Consider the following 17602-nt stretch of genomic DNA (forward strand, 5'->3'; position numbering starts at 1 on the left):
CAGAAGACACTGACAAAACTACTTACCTCTGGGAGTCAGGAGCTTATACCACCTTGGCCTCCAGAATCCACTGAGGAGCCTGTAGGTGTCACAAACCTCACCTCTCTACACAGATCTGCAAGACCTGAGATTTCAACCTCAATGACAGTCTCATTGTGCCTGCTGCTTCTACACTTGAGGGCTGTTGCCCACTATGGCACACACCAGCCCACCTCAGGACTCAGTGTGGCTCAGGTGCTGGGAAGGATCCTAAGGTTACAAAATTTACTGTGCTATGTGGAAGGGCAACGTTTGATTCTCAGTCAATTGCCCTCACACAAACTATTGCCTGGCTTCTTCTGAATAAACTCCAAAGAAGTTGGCTCAAACTTTGTTTCTAATCCTAAAATCCAGCCCAAAGCTTCTCCAAGGCACATTCTAGTTACTCTTTTAGTCTTCAACGGAAACGCAGACCAGCTCAACAGAAGCTAACATTTCTTTGCTTTGTGGAGAAGAACACCGCTGTGCCTTCGTTACAATCATTTTACCTCTGTCTTCACTCCTGACAAAAGAATTTCCTTCCATATACCTTATCCAGTGTCAACATGTAGAAATTGGTGATATCATGCTCCTGGGCGTAACGGATTCGGGCTCGGCACTCCTCTTCATCAATTAGCTCCCCAACATACTCATTAACAAATTCACCCTGCATCAAAGAAGAAAAACAAAACCAGGCTGCTCAGACGTGACAAATTCCCTCCAAGACCTTTGTGCTACAATATGGTTCCTGTTTTCTTTGTGGAAACTTCTTCAAAAAAACTTCCCTCTGCTTTGCAGTCAGCTCGAGCTATCATTCTATTAACAGTCCTTAATTATAATTCTGTTTAGCACACACAACAAATCACTTGACATAAATTAAATACATCAACAACAGCTATCAGATCATTCTTTGCACAGTGGGAAGAACCAACGTTCCGGAACAGCACAGCTAAAGCATAAGGGTAGTTCTTCACTGCAAAGCTCAAAGCACTGCACAGCTGTGTTCCAGAAGGAAAAGGATCCCTCTAGGGACCAACCACACTGAGCAGCACGATGCACCCAGAGCACCTGCTTCTGCAATGTATTTCTGGAGTTCACCTGTGGTGAAAGCACTACAGAGACCATCCAAGGGAACCACAGCTCTGCTTCCCTGGGAGCAACAGGTGCCTCCATTAAATAATCGAGTTCTGCTCTTTCCAGTCTGTCCGTTAAAAGTCAAACATAAGGTGCATAAAATGGCAAAGAAATCCTTTAACTTATACACAGCAGGCAGTGAAGCCTAAAAAGGACAGGCTTGCAATTTTCCTAGATATCAACCCCCCCAACAGTATGTTGTCTCCATGGTTTTTCTCAGAAACTCTTCTCCTACTATGCCATCTCATTTTCTGTTTCACTTCACTCTTTCTTAGCTTTGAGGAGCTGCAATGCTTTTTTCTTCGTTCAGCATTATGTGTGCCCACGCCATAACTACTCTCTGGATCTGAAACTTATCTGCAAGCATTTTAGCTGTCTCCAAGGTAGTACTTCCCACAGTAATCACAGCCATCTCTAAGATGCTATGCTTTGTAAGATTCAAGCCTGACCTCAGTTTCTGATACAAGATTCTCATGCTAGAGAACTCATGCTACTCAAGAATGGAGGTGGTGGGCATAACCACTGATCCCTGTCTGGAAATCCTGAGCCCTGTTCTCCTACCTCAGTATTCTGGTGAATTCATAAAGCCAACCACCCGCACAGGCAGACCAAGCAATCACCTTTTTTGTCCTGTGGATCATTAACATACAAGGCATTTTAGCTGAGCCAAAACGTGCTTGTCAAGACTGCAAAAGTCACATTCATCCATTTATTTCCTAAATGGCATTCAGTGGCAAGAAAGCCTTCCAAATTACAGAAGGCAATTTTTCACATCTATGAAAACAGACAATGAGCAAGAGAGAAGCAGCAGGAGGAAACCTGATGTAAAACAGAGCACGTACCTTCCTGATGTCTGTTTTGGCCTGTAAGCCCCAGCCTCGTGCCAGCGTGCGGAAGATCTGAACCTCGGGATACTGCCGCTTGGAGAAGCACTGGTTCTGACAGCGCTCTCCTGCCGGGCAGACCAGGGGGTGGCACTCATAGAGCAGCATACGATTGATGCATTCAGAGTCCAGGCCACATGGGTTTTCATCTGTTGGCTTACAGTTACAGCGTGGTATCTCAGACAGATCTGCAGTGAAGATCTGCACCTTGCCCACCGGCCGGTTCACCTTGAATGCATGAGAAGGACGTCAGCTGCTTAAGAACAGGTCAACAAAAAACACTCCTATGCCCAATCATTGCCTACGAGCTGACAGGCTGCAGTGCAAGCTGGTGACAGGAAGGGGTAAAAGAGGCGTACAGGCACCTGTGTGCTTCTGAGCACACCACTTGAAGAGGTAAGCGCCTAGGTGAGAGAGTTAAGGAAGACAGATCCCCCCAACAGCACCACCTTGTGTATTCTGCATCCACTGAGTGGGGGAAAGGCTGCAAAGGGTCCCTCTCCTGTATCACTGTGACTACACAGAGCTCAGGTGGTCCTACCTTAAAATCCTAGCTACAAACAAAGCAATCAGCTAAGCTTTCATAGCTGGAAACATAAAAATGGGAAGGAGATGAGAGAAGCAATGAAAAAGAGGAACACAGTCCTTGAGTCACTGGTTTCTGATCCCTCTGGGCCCGCAGCTCTGTCCTATGCACCCACTTGGCCCAAGTTCTTCACTCGGATCACCTCACACCTGTTGGGAGATCCTTGAAAAAAATAGTGCTCCAATTCTACCTCAAAGACAGCCCTAAGCCTGAGGAGATCCTCAAAGCTCCACAAAAGTTTGATATTCTAGCACACATATCTAAATTTCATACTTTTGTTCAATCGATACAGAACAGTACACAAACAAAATAAAAACAGAAGTGAAAGACTGCCATGCTCCACTGTGGGTTACCATCCTCCTCTCTGCTCTGCTGTATCTTGACTGTCTATCCCACACTAAGTTGCCACCAGCAGCGCTCGACATCTGAGCACACTGGGTGATGCCAGCTCTCTCCCACAAAACCCCAGACAGGCAAAGACTCTTCTTTCACATCACACAACTGACACAGAACAGCACAGAGACAATCCAGGTCTGCTGCAGAACACCTGAGTACTGGTGTTCAGCTTCCACACAGTTCTACAGACACATGAATTGTTTCTGTGGAGGATGACTGAATACAGCCAGATGTCCCAAGGGTAGAAATGTTTCTGTATATCTGTGATTCACCTGCACTGATAGCTCAAGACTTCTGTACCCACCCTTCTCCCCTCCCCCCAACCTGCCCTCACCTTGATGTGTTTGTAGGGGGGAGGTTTCTTGTCATTCTTCTTGTCTTCCTGAAGCTGTCTCAGTTCCTTCTGTGCCTTCAGTTCTTCAAACCTTACTGCAGCTTCATGAAGAGCTAAGTGAAGTAACAGGGTGTGTTATGAGGAATCCACTCTGCTCACACAGAGGTGGGCTGCCAGAGTACACGCAGCAGTCACAGCTCCACAAGCAAACATCATTAGCAGAATACTTTTAGAGGCAGAGATTCATAAAGAGAACTGTGATAAAGCAACAGAGCAGTCACAGGCAACAACAACTGCAGGTGAAACGTTTTGGAAACACCCAGTCAGCTAGCTTTGCCTTGCTTTTGGGAAGAGGTGAATTCATAACTCTCAAGAGCATTTTTACACACAGAGAATGACTGTGCTGGGTACAAGGAAGCTGACAGCAGCAGAGGAGCTACGCTGGAGCTGAAAAGTATTCAGGATATGCACACCCGTGTCCATCTATGTAAACTCAGACCAATCAACATTCCAGGTGTGCAAGAAGATAGATCAATAGCTATTCATTCTTCAAATTTAATTCAGCTTTAACTCCAAAATGATATTTTCCTCTGTTACAAGAATATCTTCTCCAGACAGGAAGAGAGAAACAGAACATGTACCTTCCCAGATGAAGACAAATTACCTTTCTTGTATATGCCATCTACGCCCTTCCCCATCTTGTCTTTGCTGCTGACATCACCTTCCATGTATGGGAACACACGGGCCTGGTGGGTCCACAGGTAATCTTTGGAGCCAAAGAACAGCACAGGGAACTCGCCGATGTCGTGTTTCATTTTCTGGATGTTGACAGGAATTGTCCTGGGATGGCAGATCTCAGCTGGCCACCACCTACACAACAGAGGGAAAGGCAGATGAAAAATCTGACTCCCCAGTTCCCATGCTCCCAGAAGCACAATGCTGCATAGAGATGGGGAAAATTGTGAAGGCTACCAGTAAGGCTGGAGGAAGAAGAAGAAGGCATGCGCTTCAGCTGCTACATGCATGCAAAAATATCAGAAGCTGCTTCACTGTATCCTGCAGAGAGAAGCAGCTTCTCATCTCAATCACCACTATCATCACTTGAAGAGGGAACAGGGACAACTCTGTTTTACTTTCACCTACCTGTAGCGCCCAACTTTCACCCAGACGACTTCCTTGTAGTGTGGCTTTTTGCCTGCCTTGCAATCATTACAATACCAGCTTCCCTCTGGCATCTCAATGTTCAGACACTCACGGTGAAATGCAGCCGGGCACGACTCGCAGCATAGAAGGCTGCCCCCTGCAAGGAAGGAAGGAATTTATCAGGTCCCTATGCAGAAGCCCTGGACTTCACAATTCCAAACACTAACAGCTGGGCAAACAGCACAGTGCTCTTTTACAACCCTTTTTCTGACAGCCCATGCTCTACCTATGCAGCACAAAGAACCAGAAAAAGCCCTAGCCTGAGCTCGGATTTAAGTGGGGACGGATAGGAAGGCAAGCTGTTCTGAGCAGTTCTCACTGGCACACTCCACACAGACAAAGCTTCTGCCTGCTGTAATGATCTCTTCCCATAGCACATCTGTTGCTCTCCTGTCATTTACGTCAGGGCCTCACACAGCGCCGGGGACCCTGCGCACGCTGTCTCACCTTCCGAGCAGACAAAGCACCAGCTGACGTTGACGTGCTCATGGTTGCGGCAGCCCCTCCGTGCAGTGAAGTGATTGGGGCAGATGATACTGTTGGAGGCGAGGACCACAGAGCCAGCAGCGAGGCAGAAGTCATTGGAATGGTACGCGACCGGACACCGCACACAGCGCATCAAGCGACCTGCCACAGGAACACGTCAGAACGGTGGTGAATTCCAGAGAAGAACGAGTCTCCACTTCCTCTCAGTCCTTTCTCTATTGGTATCTGAGCTGAAAACAACTAGCCATCGGCGATCTTTGGAAATGGAAATTGACCTTTCATTTCTACGGACCATCTGCAGCATAATGCCTGTATTTCTATCGAGTTAATACAAGAAAATACATACAAAAATAGATCTGCGTTTGTAGGTAGTATATAGGAAATCAAATGATTTGCAAGTGAAAAACCTGCACCCTGTTCAGAAACAGTTCAAGAGTTCACAGATCAGGACTGCTTTGCATCATACACAGATAACAAGTAAATCAGTGCAAACAGTAATTAGAGAGTGGGTATTCCAGGTGCGTAACTGAATGCAATGAAAACCATCCAGGAAGTTTCTGGAAACACCGGTGCTTGCCTCTCCACTGTATCAGAGTTTACTCTGAAATTCCAGAAAGGAGAACTCAGAATTGCCTGAAGGCTTACTTCGTCCAAGATTGCTCAGCAACTTTTCAGTTCCTCCCAGGAAACTGCTGACAGGGAGAAGAGGTGGAAAGAAAGGAGTAAACCACTGAAAAACAACCACCAGAGGGGGTCCATAAGGCAAATGTTCAGCTCAGAAGGGGTCAGCTGCAGGCTTTATGCCCCAAGAGCTTCTTCTGTTTCAAGCACCGACATGTGCAAGATGACTTTAACACACAGCCTGAGGCTAAGAATACAGCTGATACCATCATCGCTCATCCTGAGATACCAAAGATTTAAAACATAAGTAATAAAAAAGCAGTTTTAAAAGCAAATCATGAGAGTTCAAATTTTTAAAAAAGAAAAGAAAAAAAAAAGAAAAAGAAAAGAAATAAAGCAATTACAGTTTTTACTACACTGCTCTCTATGCCATTGCCTCGATAGTCACTGCTGCTAAGCAGGCACTGGCTGCAGCCAGTGAGAGGCATGTAGGAGAAACCAGTGTTCATACAGCTCTACTGAGAGGAATGTGGCCTTGCTCGACATTCAGGCATCTGAGTGCGTGGCCAGGCAGGAACACTTCAGTTGCTCAGTCTGACCATCAGGAGTGCTGATGAGCAGCAGCCCTGCCCACCCACAGCACCCTTCCCACCCTGAGAGAAACAAACGTTACATCAAGGCTGTGGAAAGGACAGAAAAACAAAGAACTAGAGGACCAGGTCACTGCAGGTGGGCACGAAACCAAAAAAGGCTTCTAAATGCTTCCCTGGGACCATGTGAGAAGATTCCAGTACCTTTAGATGCAGAGATGTTTGTTGGGTTGGCAGCATGACAAGTCATGCATATGTGCAGGGAGCATCGGAAGCCCTTGTTCTGAGTGACCGTGGGTGGATACTTCTGAATGCACTCTTCATGGTAATATTTCCCACAGAGGGGCAGCAAGCACCGTTTTACATCTTGCCCGCAGCTCTTGCACACAAAGCAGGTATGGACTCCTAGAGAAAGAGCAGCACACAGAACGGCCAAATAAAAACACGTCGCTTCTGTCAGGAGATGTATCAGCACACTACAACCCCCAGCCTGCCACACATAACCCAAACCACAGGTCTCTGCAGCCCTAGAGTTTCACTGCAAGTCTAGACTGAAAAAACACCCATCTCTTGCCCATCACGGTCTGAACATTCCCACCCTGTCTGCCTCAAAACAGTAAAATCAGTTAATTAGAAAACGATCGTCAAACTGAGAAGTGACAGCCAGGTAGCAGCCTTACAGCAGGTGTATCATTCCAGCAAAAGGAGTGCCAGTTAAGGAGGCACTCAGGAAAGCTCCATACCTGTGGAACACTCATTGCAGATGAATTTGCCTGTCGGCATCTCAGAGAGCCCAAGGCACTGCAGGTGGAAAGCACCACAGCACTGAGCTTCGCACAGCAGCAATTCCCCTGGCTTCTCGCAGATCTGTGGGGAAGGAAGGACATCGTCAGCTCTGAGCAGCCCCTTTTCCAACCCAGCCCAAATAACTGTCAGCAAGCCCCTGTAGAAAAAAAGATGAGCATTCTCCTTATGTCAGTAAGATCAGGCGATTAGCACGTCACCACTGCCGCCTGCTACCCCATCCCTGCTACCATACATCAGTTAAAATGAATTGTATGTCGGTCACGTCTTCCCAACATCCTTAAACTCCAGCAGGATAAGAGGCAATCGCACAGGTAAGACTCAGTTCAATCAGGCTACTAGTTAACTGCTGTCAAAACCCTCAGAATCACACAGCCCCCAAAGAACACCTAGTAGCCACCTGGGCTACTACAGGTGCGTACCAATATTAACATTAGAAATATTTAGAAAAGCAAAGTTTTCAAGAGATCTCCTCAAAAGGGTACCTGACACACGTTCTCCTTGAGAGCTGCTCCTCCTCCACGCTCCCCCTGGATCTTTTTGGATGAAGGCACTCCATGGTCATTCTCAGACCCCTCTTCGTGTCCCCCTTTGGGGCTTGTAGAAGTCCCATGAACCAATGCCTCCCCCTTTAAAAGGAAATTCAAAATTAGGGGCTGTTGGTGCTTCCCATCCTGACCTGCAGATCACAAATCCAGCCATCAAGCACATCAAAGTTTGGCAGCCAGTGTTACCCACCCTGGAGAGAACCAGCTCTCATATGGCTCCACCAAAAGGTTTACAAGGAAGGAAAGGAAGAACACTTCAGTTTATTAGATCATTATAAATACACACTGAACACTTTTTTTTTCCTGTGCATAACCCCTCTTTGAGGAAGGAAAGTCAGAGCTGAGAAAGAACAGTATTATTATTCATAGAAACGCATCAGGCAGGATTGCATACTCTGAAAATCATGTCCACCAGTGCCAGAGAAGAATCCTGAATGCTGATGTCTGCTTGCACTGACAATACTAGAGAAAGATTGCAAGCAATCCTCATTGTAGTCTTCATTTAGCAAGTAAGTCAGAGTTCTCTTTATGCTCTTCACAGCATGCACTTGTAGACTTCACAGTTGTCAGGACGGGCAACTAGCAGCTGCTAGCTAGCAAGCAGCAACTAGGGAGCCCAGCTGCCTGTCCAGAGCACATAGGCCAATGAGCCATTCATGCTGCACCAACACACTGCTTTTAGGAACCAACCAGATGCTTCAAGCAAGAACTTGAATACTCTGCCTTATTTGTTTTGAAATCTTGGCTGACTGCAGACAGCTGAATGATCTCAGCACACAGCTCTTCCTTGGGTCAAAAAGCCGTCCCTACTGTATGCCCAGAAAAAAAGGCAGTACACTTTCAAGACCTTGTTAGGAATTTAGACTCCTAGAAGCAGCAGCAGCCACCACTCATATCCTGGAGCCTGCTCAGGGCCAGGTGTCCAACTAACAGGCAGGAGAGGGAGCTCTGAGTTACATTCTGTATGCCAGATCACCCATCTGAGTTGTGGTGCCACTCAAGTTCCTAAACTCAACTGAATGCACTCTGCACACCTTATTAGTGTGGGCAAAAGAAGTTCTGGGAAAGCTTTACGTCCTTAAGTTGGAAGAAAATGAAGCCAGCATTCTGATCAGGTAACGATGATGCTTCCTTTGCTTAATTCTTCATTCATTGAATGCACCAGCATGTTTTCGTTTGGGAACCTTTTAAAACCATGTAGAGCAACCATGCACAAATGCACTGACAGAATATTAAAGCACACAATACAAATATGAATGGTGTAAGTTTGCTTTATTGAGCACAAAAAAGAAAACTCCCGGCTACAAACTAGTGACAATCCAACATACCATTCAGTGTACAGCCTTGCAGACTATCATCACATACATGCTGGAGGGCTGGCAGTGATGCAGCCTGCAGGAATACTGAGATGGAGCACATCATTTCCTGCCACTATAGCCCTGGCAGAGGGGATGGAAAGGTCTCTGCAGCGTTGGTAACCATCAGCTACAACATAACAGATGCCTTTGCCTCTGCATACAATGGCATCTTAAGTGCTCCTCTGATACTTCTGGTCTGCAGCTAATTTCTGCTAAGAATGCTGTAGTCTGCTACAAGACAGGCCTCCTGGAATGCTCCAGGAGCAGCACCAGTAACAGTGCTCCAGGGACTGGTTACAGCTCAGATCCTCCTATTCCTACCACATAGGTGCTCACTCTTCTGCTCAGCTCAGCAGTGACCTCAGGGTTGCAGGGGTCACTGTAAAGAAGAACAAGAGCAGAGTTAATCAACTACTGGTGTGGACAAACAATGTCAGTTACAGCTCCTACCTTGCGCTGGGACCCCAGTGCTAAAACACAAAGCAAGCTTTGTCCCCCTCATGGTCACTGAGGATCCCTCCAGAGGGGCAAGGCACTGGTTAACAAGCACCACTCCTATGGTTAATGACTACCCTCCTACTGTATAACAAATTTCAAGAGTTTTGGAAGGAGATTTGCTAGATTTACTAGAGGTAAGAGCAATTTAGAACTGGTCCCTCTGTCTTTCTACCACAGCTGCTAGAACTGCTTGTAGTGAACTCAGACCATGTTTCACGGGCTATCTGGAATGACAGTCTAAAGTGCATCTTAAGTTACATACCACGGACCTCTTCTCAGAGCTGCAAATACTTGCTGTTAGCAAAAATCTTAACAGCTGGGCCCACACCATCCAGAGTGGCACAGCATGCTCCAGGCCTTATCTTTTCAGCCTCAAGATATCCTTTTTAATTACACAGGTACCTGGCCAAGCCATGCATTTCACATGTCAAGGATTTTAGTGTATTTTTAATCAGTCCTCCCAGAAGCACAAAGAGAAAGGAATGTCAGAGCTGGACAGGGTGGGCAAGGCCAGATTATTTATGCCTGGTGAATAGGGAGAAGGGGAATCACCCTACAAGACCATCACTCAGAAGGATCAATCACACCATTCTCTCTACTTCCCCTTGCCAGAATGAGCACTGTGAAGCAACATACCTCCTACAGGGGGCAGGTCTCAGCGCCGGTCTTCTTCCAGAGCTATTTCTGCTGTTGTATCTGGCACATCCTTAAAAGCCTGGCCGGTTCTTTGGCACAGCCTGACCTTGGCTCACAACCTTGACAACCATTTCAACAGCATTTTCCATCCCTTTTCTTGGTGTCTTGCTGCCCCGATGTTGTGAACTTGCATTCCTGACTCCAGATAAATGGAAGGGCAGAGAAAGCTGCCTAGTTCAGCCCAGGGAGACAGGCTTTCCTCTGCCCTCTGAAAGCAGCTGGATCCAAGGTTTTATTGTGCCGAATCATCCAAACATCTATTTCTTCTAGCACCACTCAGAAGAAAATGAGGTTCCTGCCTGGTATGTGGACAGTCACTTAAGGACCAGTGTGGTGTGAATGCCAAGTGAAAGTGTAATCACATCTCTACAGCAGCCCAATACTCACCGGTATCCATTCACTCACCAAAGCCAAGGGGTGAACACACACCTCAGCATCTCAAGAAACACAATCACAGGAAAAGGGACATTGGTAAAAGGTGCCAAGTATTGACATAACTTCACTCAACATACATCTAAGGCTGGAGGCAGTTAAGACTCCCTGGGCTTCCTCTGCAGTGAGCAGCGTGTGACATTCAGAGCTGTGGCCTACCTGCCTTGCTGCTCTGAACTGCCTCCTCGTTTCTTTGCTATAAAAGATGTGCAGAGAATTTACTAGCTCCAGATTGAGCCAGCCTCTCAGAGGGTGCCTAACAACAGACAGTGTTAACTACCCTCCAGCACTGGCAAATGCATTTGTACAGGCTTCTTTGAAACACGATTCCAGGTGAGCACACTTCAGAAACAACTGACCGGTGCTCTTAAAAAGGCACAGGAAGGTTTATAGGGCCCAGGGGTATTACCCCAAACTTTATCACCCCCATTAGAAATGCTTTTCAAAAACCAGTGGCAGCAGACCTCAGGGTAGCTGGCACTGCTCAGACAACTGGTGTGGTGTTTGTGCTCTGCTGGAAGCTGTATAACAATAACAAATATAACAGTATACGTCTATAATTGGCTCCTGAAATACATACTGACTATCCTGACAGAACAGCCTGCTGCTGAACCTGGGCCACTGGAAGTGAGAGGCGATGCTGTGAGAGGCCCAGAGGCGTCCCGCCTCTCTCAGGAAAAGTCTTGCTTCCCCTACACTTGGTGATACCTGGCTCACTCCTAAAAGGCAAAACGTGCTTGTCAGAGATATTTGTATGCCAGCTTCACTATGGTGTAGTAGAAGGAGTTGCCCCAATTACCCCTTTCTGCTGGATGGCAGAAAGTAATCAGGCTCCTGTGAACAGTTTCCCCCTCCATCCCCTCCAACATGGCTCTGAGCTCACCCTGGCATGCAGGGCAAATAGAAGAAGAGTTTGAAGTCCACATCTAGTGCTTGCACTTCATACTGGTGTGCAAAAGGGCAAAATACCCACCACCAGAAGACAAGACCTTTCACAGCAGTTAGGCCTCCTGACATGCAAAGCAAAATGCCAGTCAAATCTTTGTTCTGTCATATCAGAACAGCCTTTCTCCTGGAGAACTAGCAGAGCAGCAGCTGAAAAACTGAGCCTGAGTTAAGCAGCCATCACAAAATAATTACTAATCAAGGTGATACCTCCAGCTTCAACCCCAGCTCATGCAGCTGCATCAGGGAGACAAAGTCCCAGCTGAGACACTAATCTTGCATTCAGCCAGCCAAAGACTACTTGGCTTAGGCTGTGCACAGCACCCTGGGAAGTAGCAGACAGGTTGAAGGAATGACAGTGTAGGAAAACTCGACGGTACCTCAGAGCGTGGGGTCTCCCCCAGCCTCTCCCCGTTTTTCTCCTTCTTGGAATGTATTGCAGCAGAGGAATGGCGCGGCCTCTTCCGTTTGCGCTGCTTCTCCAAGAGCTTTTCAGAAGCTGGGATGCAACAGAAAGACCATTCAAGAAAAATGCAGAAATAACAATTGGCCTGCTACCCACTTCCACACCCTGACTGCTTCAGTCTGGCTCCTATTTTCTTTGAGGGCATAAAGCCTGGGGCAATGCAAGCCTCCAAGACAGGTCTGCCCTTTGTCCTGCAGCCATCAGAGAGCCTGGATAACATTGACTCCTAATGGTTCCAAGTATGAATTCTTTTGTTGATCTGCAATCGTCGTCATTGTCAGTTTCCTGAGACAGCCCCCCAGCAGAAAAGAAGAAATGCTGTCAACACAAAGCTTACATTGCTATTCAAATGCTGCTAATGACCTCCTCCTGTCATTATGCAATACAAATTCCCTCGTGTTGACACCAATGTGACATAAAGGCACGTGGAAAAGGGAATACAGAGCAACTGCACAACTGTCCACTAGGCAGAGCAGGCAGTGTTGAGCTGGTCAAAGCATGCCATCAGGCACACTGGTACCGCGGTGACGACTTTCCTACAACCATTCAGACTAAGAATGGAAAGTGAATATCTTCCCATGGAAATACGGACCCAATACCTCCATCTTCCATAGGGAAGTAAGAAAATATATATAACAGTACTTCCAGATAAACGATCGTACCTATTTCTTCTGCCACTGCCTCAGCTAAGGCCCAGGACATGTAAAGCCTTACGCATACAACTCCTTCTAAAGCCACAGGCACTGATACAGACCACATCAATGCACCTCCGCTGCCCTGCATTCTCTTACCTTCTCCCAGGTCTGGGAAGTGGGCCGGTGAGTACAGCTCCGAGCTGTCGCTCTCCGAAGGGCCAGTGCCCTACAAACACAAATCACAATTCACCACTTGCAAATCAGAGGTGCACACTCCTCAGCCACTAAGCCTCTTTACAAATGACCTCAACAACTACTTCACAGCATGAATTCGTCAATAGTTAGCAACTTCTCAACAAGACATTTGGTTTGTCTGTCTGACAGATCCCACACAGAAAAGTCAGGCAAGGAGGAACGAACGCTGAGTTTGCCAGGTCTCGTGCTCTCCAGCATCCCTCACTGCTTCCTGAGCTCTTCCCAAAAGGCTACTAACACCCCAAAAGCTGCTGGGAATAGAGACTCTCTTCTGGTTTTACATTTTTATGAAGCCTATGATTGAATTGTTCTGGTCTCTGTATTATTCAAGCACAATGACTGTATTAAGACTGCCATGGAGAAAGAATGAGAAAGGCAAGAAAACTGTTATTAACCAACCTCAGAAACAGTGATGCTATGTCTTGTGCACGTACAATGCCCAACATCAGTCTCTGTTACCTGCTTTTTCCAGATCATGTCACAGGGTTTTGAGCATTTAGCAGAAAAGATCGGCAATTTATTTAAAAAAAAAAAAACAAACCTGAGTCCAGACCTGCATGCTACATGTGTTACAACTCCAGCCTCTACCCTGCTACAAGTTCTATGCTTACTTACCACCCATCAGCCAACTTGGGAATGTAACAAATGAAATACTATTCGGAGAGCATCTGACAGAAAAGGAGAAAGCCTTAGGTTCAAGTTACAGTGTAACATAACAGCAATTCCCTGTGACAGAAAAGCTCTGCCCACAGCTTCCCAGCCTGTATCCAGATGACTCATTTTTCCATATAAATCGATGGAGAGAGGAGACCTCACAGCCAAAACTCCCCAGTCCCCATTACAAGTGGGAAAGGGTGGGGAACACCTCTGTATTTAGCAGATTTCTTCACCATAACGCAGCAACCAGCACCTTTGGGAAGGGCGGACCTTCACTCCTGGGCCACAGCCAGCAACACGCAGCTCACTGCCCCGTGCCTCCTGCTCGGCAGGGCCTGCTGCCCAGGCTCATTTCTATCTGACTTCCAGAAGTACTGGAAGAAAAATACCTTCTTTGGGGGAGTCCACTCCTCCTTCTTTGGCATAAAGGCAGTGTCCAAATCATTGGATTCCAAGAGCTTTTTAGTGGGCTTCCTTTGACGCTTGCTCTCAAAGTTTCCTGCAATAAAATTCTTGTTAGATAAATGGGGATTTTCTTAGCTTCAGTCACACTAAGACCATTAAGAAAACGCCAGCCAGTGGTTCTGAACAATCAAATTCACCTCGTCTTTTGGAGCACAAGCTCCCCAGGGAAAAGAAACAATTACCTCTACAACCTGAACAGAAACAGACCTCCATTTGGACCACCTTCAGGCATACCTCAATATACAGTATTAAAAAATCCATCCATGGAATAGAGACCATGAACTTAAAGCCAGTAGGCAACCATCCGGGCAGTGCAATTCACATCGTGATTTCACAACTGCTTTTCCAGCATAACCCAGCCCTTCCATAATGACAAACACATCCCTGCCTCTTCCTGCTCCCATTCCCACAGCACCCACATCAGCATCACGCTGCACACAGAGAACAGCCTGAAGGGCGTGCTCTCAGACAGAACCTCCTGGGACAAAATGCCCCAAGGAATCCAGCTGTAGGAGTCAGCCTCCAGCTCAAACTTTGTGCTAGCCATTGGGAGACAAGGGGGGAGACAAGGTGCGAGATGTGGGCAGCAGTAAACCCTTAAAACAACCAGGAAACTGTGATGTGCTGTGTGCAAGGCACTCCATGGAAACAGCCTGTTACCCATCCTACCCTGTTCATCCACACCCTTAATCAGCTTGGCCTTGTCCTCCCTACAACACACGGCTCTGCACAGCAACAAAGACTTCAGCCACCTTGTGGAGGGACAGCACATCACTGCTCCCTGCCACAGCTCTGTGGGCCCCAGCACTTCCCTCAGCAGTGGGAAGAGATGCGCTGCCTCTGCACGCTGCACATCTGCAAGCACTGCTGCACTGCATCTCCAAGCTCAGGTTTCCTCCTTCAGTCACTGCAGGTTTTTTGCTTCTACCTGTCACCCCTCTGCCCCACAAAGAACAGACTCTGACCTCTCGCTGACTGCAGGTCTATTATTACACGTACATAAGCGTGCCTACATATATTATCTATCTACATTTATAATTACATAAATATTTACAAATACGTGTTTTAAACAATGAAACAAAATGACTGGCCTCTCAGAACAGAAACAGTGTTCTCTACAAGCTTACATAGCCAAAGCATTGGAGCTTTGACCTTGGACAAGCTTTCAGACAGAACAGTAACTGCAGAATCACAATGAGCCACTTCACCAGGTCACACATCTCACCTGCCCCTCTCTTCTCCTAGCACCAGTAATGGCCTCTGAATAAAGCAAAGCAAACAAAACAGAGACCAGCAGCTACCAACCTTTTTTACTTCGGCTGAAGAAACATTTCAAGTGAACTCCTGACACGCTCACTTGTGGGAGCAGAACAACACAACCTCCCACTTACCTGATTTCAGGAACCTCTCCTCTGCATCTGGAGAAGCAGAAACTTCAGAAACGCCAGAGGAAGACAGCACAAGCTCTGGGAAATTGGACTGTCCTTCTATGAGCTGCTCAGCAGGATCAGAGGCATGGGGCTCTAGTTCTGAGAAGGAGCACTCAGCTTCAAGGATGGGAGGGGACTCTTTGGTTGAAAACGGAGTTGAAACCAAAGGACTGGGCCCCCGCTGCGTCTCTCTGTCAGGACTGCGCTGTGCAGGAAGACCTCCTTCAAATCCAGACCTTGCAACAGAATTCACCTAACACAGCGAAACACGTTGGTGAAAACGTTCACCCTGCACAGCCTTGCATGCAGCATGAGTGCTCAGCAAGCAAGACCAGGCAAAGGCATGTAAACTGGAGCACAACAGTAATAGCCATGAAGAGCACGTTTGCCTTAACCTACCTTTTGCAATTGCTCCTGGCTTTTCCTTGACTTTTTCTTGGGTGCAAATAAGTGATCATATTCTTCTGCATATTCCAGAAGCCGTTTACTTGGCTTTCTAAGGCGTTTCCTCTCTGAATGTACTAAGAAAAAGGAAAGCAGCTTCAAGACTGTGTTTCTGAGATTATTACAACAAAAAATCCTCCTCATGACCCGCAGGTAAGAGCTGTTCCTGCCTTCTCCTTCAGACTCCATACAGGAAGATCCCTAATACAGTCTTCTAATATTCGTGCTCCCTATTTCCCCAGCCCTGACGTGGCAGGTGGGATTGCTAAGGACCATGGCGACCTCAAGCATTTCAGACACCTGACAGGCTCCTAGCACTGTGACCCAACATCACCTCACACTACGTACACTTAGCCTTCTAGTAGTACTTTCCCCAAAACCTACATCTGTTAGAAACTCAGATTTGTCACTCTACTTTTCCTGTCAATCCAAACTCCCATGGGTTTACGTGCAGGGACATGGGAAAATGCTGCTCTCCCTCACACACTTCGGTTGCTGGCTCTACCAGCGCCGTGTCTGTCCAGCTCCTTCCCTTCCCTCCTCTCTAGCACATTTTCTCATGTACTTCAAGAGCCCTGAATTCCCCATCTGCTACTGCAAGCCTATTTATTCCTTTTGCTTCCCAACAACAGGTTCTGTGCTCAGATCAGGACGTGATGAGGGAGCTAACTGTCCTCCCAGGAGGCTGTAAGATCCTCAGGGCTCAGACATCTTTTTCTTTACACTTGCACAGCACTGCATCATTGCAAGGGAAAAGCCTGGCACCAGCTATTTCCCCAACACAAACAGAACCAGAGAGAGCTCCAAGGAAGGGCCCTGGCATTGTCACCTCTACTCAGCAAGCTGCAGAAGCAAGATGATGCTTATTTAACTTTCTCAAATACCTGCGACTTTTCTTCTTCATTGGTTTTCACAATTATTCTGCCTTACTCCAGAAGACTCCTCCTAGCCACACCAACATTTGTGGTCTCCTGCAAGGTTACAGTAAGTTTTCTACTCTTTACTTCCTTTCCCCATGCAGGAGGTGGGTTTTTCTTTTTTGAGCAGAAACATTTCATTAAAAAAAAAAAAGCATTCCAGTGCAACACTTGGGATGTTGGACAAGATTGCTACACCTTATTGTGGCTTTGTGGTTAAACAAGTAGGAAAATGTCAAAGTTGGCCAAAAGAGAAGAAAGGAACCACCTTACCCAAACACAACTGTTTTCAGCTGCTAATAACCCCCTGCACAGGTATCCAGGTGCAACCCACGTTGGCACACACAACCAGTTCTAGGCCTAGCATCTTCATTAGTGACTACTGAGCGTCCCAGAACCAGCCAGCAGCACACACAGCACTGCAGAAAGTGAGGCTTAACTGCGTTGTTCTTCCCCTCAAATGATCCCTGTACAAACGCAGCCTGAACGGCAATGGCAAACCAGGCACCTTTCAGAGGCTGTCACTGTGCAAGTTCTCAGTCAGCAGACGAGAGCAGCCCTCGCTTCTGCCTTCTTTAGTCTAAGCCCCACTACCAATTCCGCATCAGAAATACGCCGGATGTTGCTTTCAGCTGCGACGAGGACTTGCATTGATGGAGCTCAGTACAAATTACACAGTCGTGAATGCGATCTTTTGTGGCCCCTTCCACGCCTGCCTGCGGAGGAGGAGGATTAGTCACGTCTCCTCACAGCGCTGGCACAGGGAGGAAAGCCACTCTCTTCTGTGAGCAGCACTTCTA

The 17602-nt window shown here is 47.1% G+C and overlaps 1 protein-coding gene across 3 annotated transcripts in view; it reads right to left on the reverse strand.

Annotated features, from left to right (window-relative positions):
• NSD1 (nuclear receptor binding SET domain protein 1) overlaps window positions 1–17602 on the reverse strand; it is a 56576-nt gene that overhangs the window by 15594 nt on the left and 23380 nt on the right. For all 3 annotated transcript variants that reach the window (XM_042826498.1, XM_042826500.1, XM_042826499.1), the window contains 14 exons: window positions 15841–15962; window positions 15403–15694; window positions 13936–14045; window positions 12791–12860; window positions 11914–12032; window positions 7542–7685; window positions 6996–7119; window positions 6457–6657; window positions 5003–5182; window positions 4496–4652; window positions 4017–4222; window positions 3353–3465; window positions 1995–2264; window positions 569–685 (listed from right to left, as the gene is read on the reverse strand). In XM_042826498.1, the coding sequence (XP_042682432.1) occupies window positions 569–685; window positions 1995–2264; window positions 3353–3465; window positions 4017–4222; window positions 4496–4652; window positions 5003–5182; window positions 6457–6657; window positions 6996–7119; window positions 7542–7685; window positions 11914–12032; window positions 12791–12860; window positions 13936–14045; window positions 15403–15694; window positions 15841–15962 (2225 nt within the window). The remainder of the gene's footprint in view (window positions 1–568; window positions 686–1994; window positions 2265–3352; window positions 3466–4016; window positions 4223–4495; window positions 4653–5002; window positions 5183–6456; window positions 6658–6995; window positions 7120–7541; window positions 7686–11913; window positions 12033–12790; window positions 12861–13935; window positions 14046–15402; window positions 15695–15840; window positions 15963–17602) is intronic.

Source organism: Centrocercus urophasianus, unplaced genomic scaffold (genome assembly GCF_019232065.1).
Source record: "Centrocercus urophasianus isolate 14NV4802_14NV808 unplaced genomic scaffold, USGS_Curo_1.0 seq_26, whole genome shotgun sequence".
Lineage (NCBI taxonomy): Eukaryota > Metazoa > Chordata > Aves > Galliformes > Phasianidae > Centrocercus > Centrocercus urophasianus.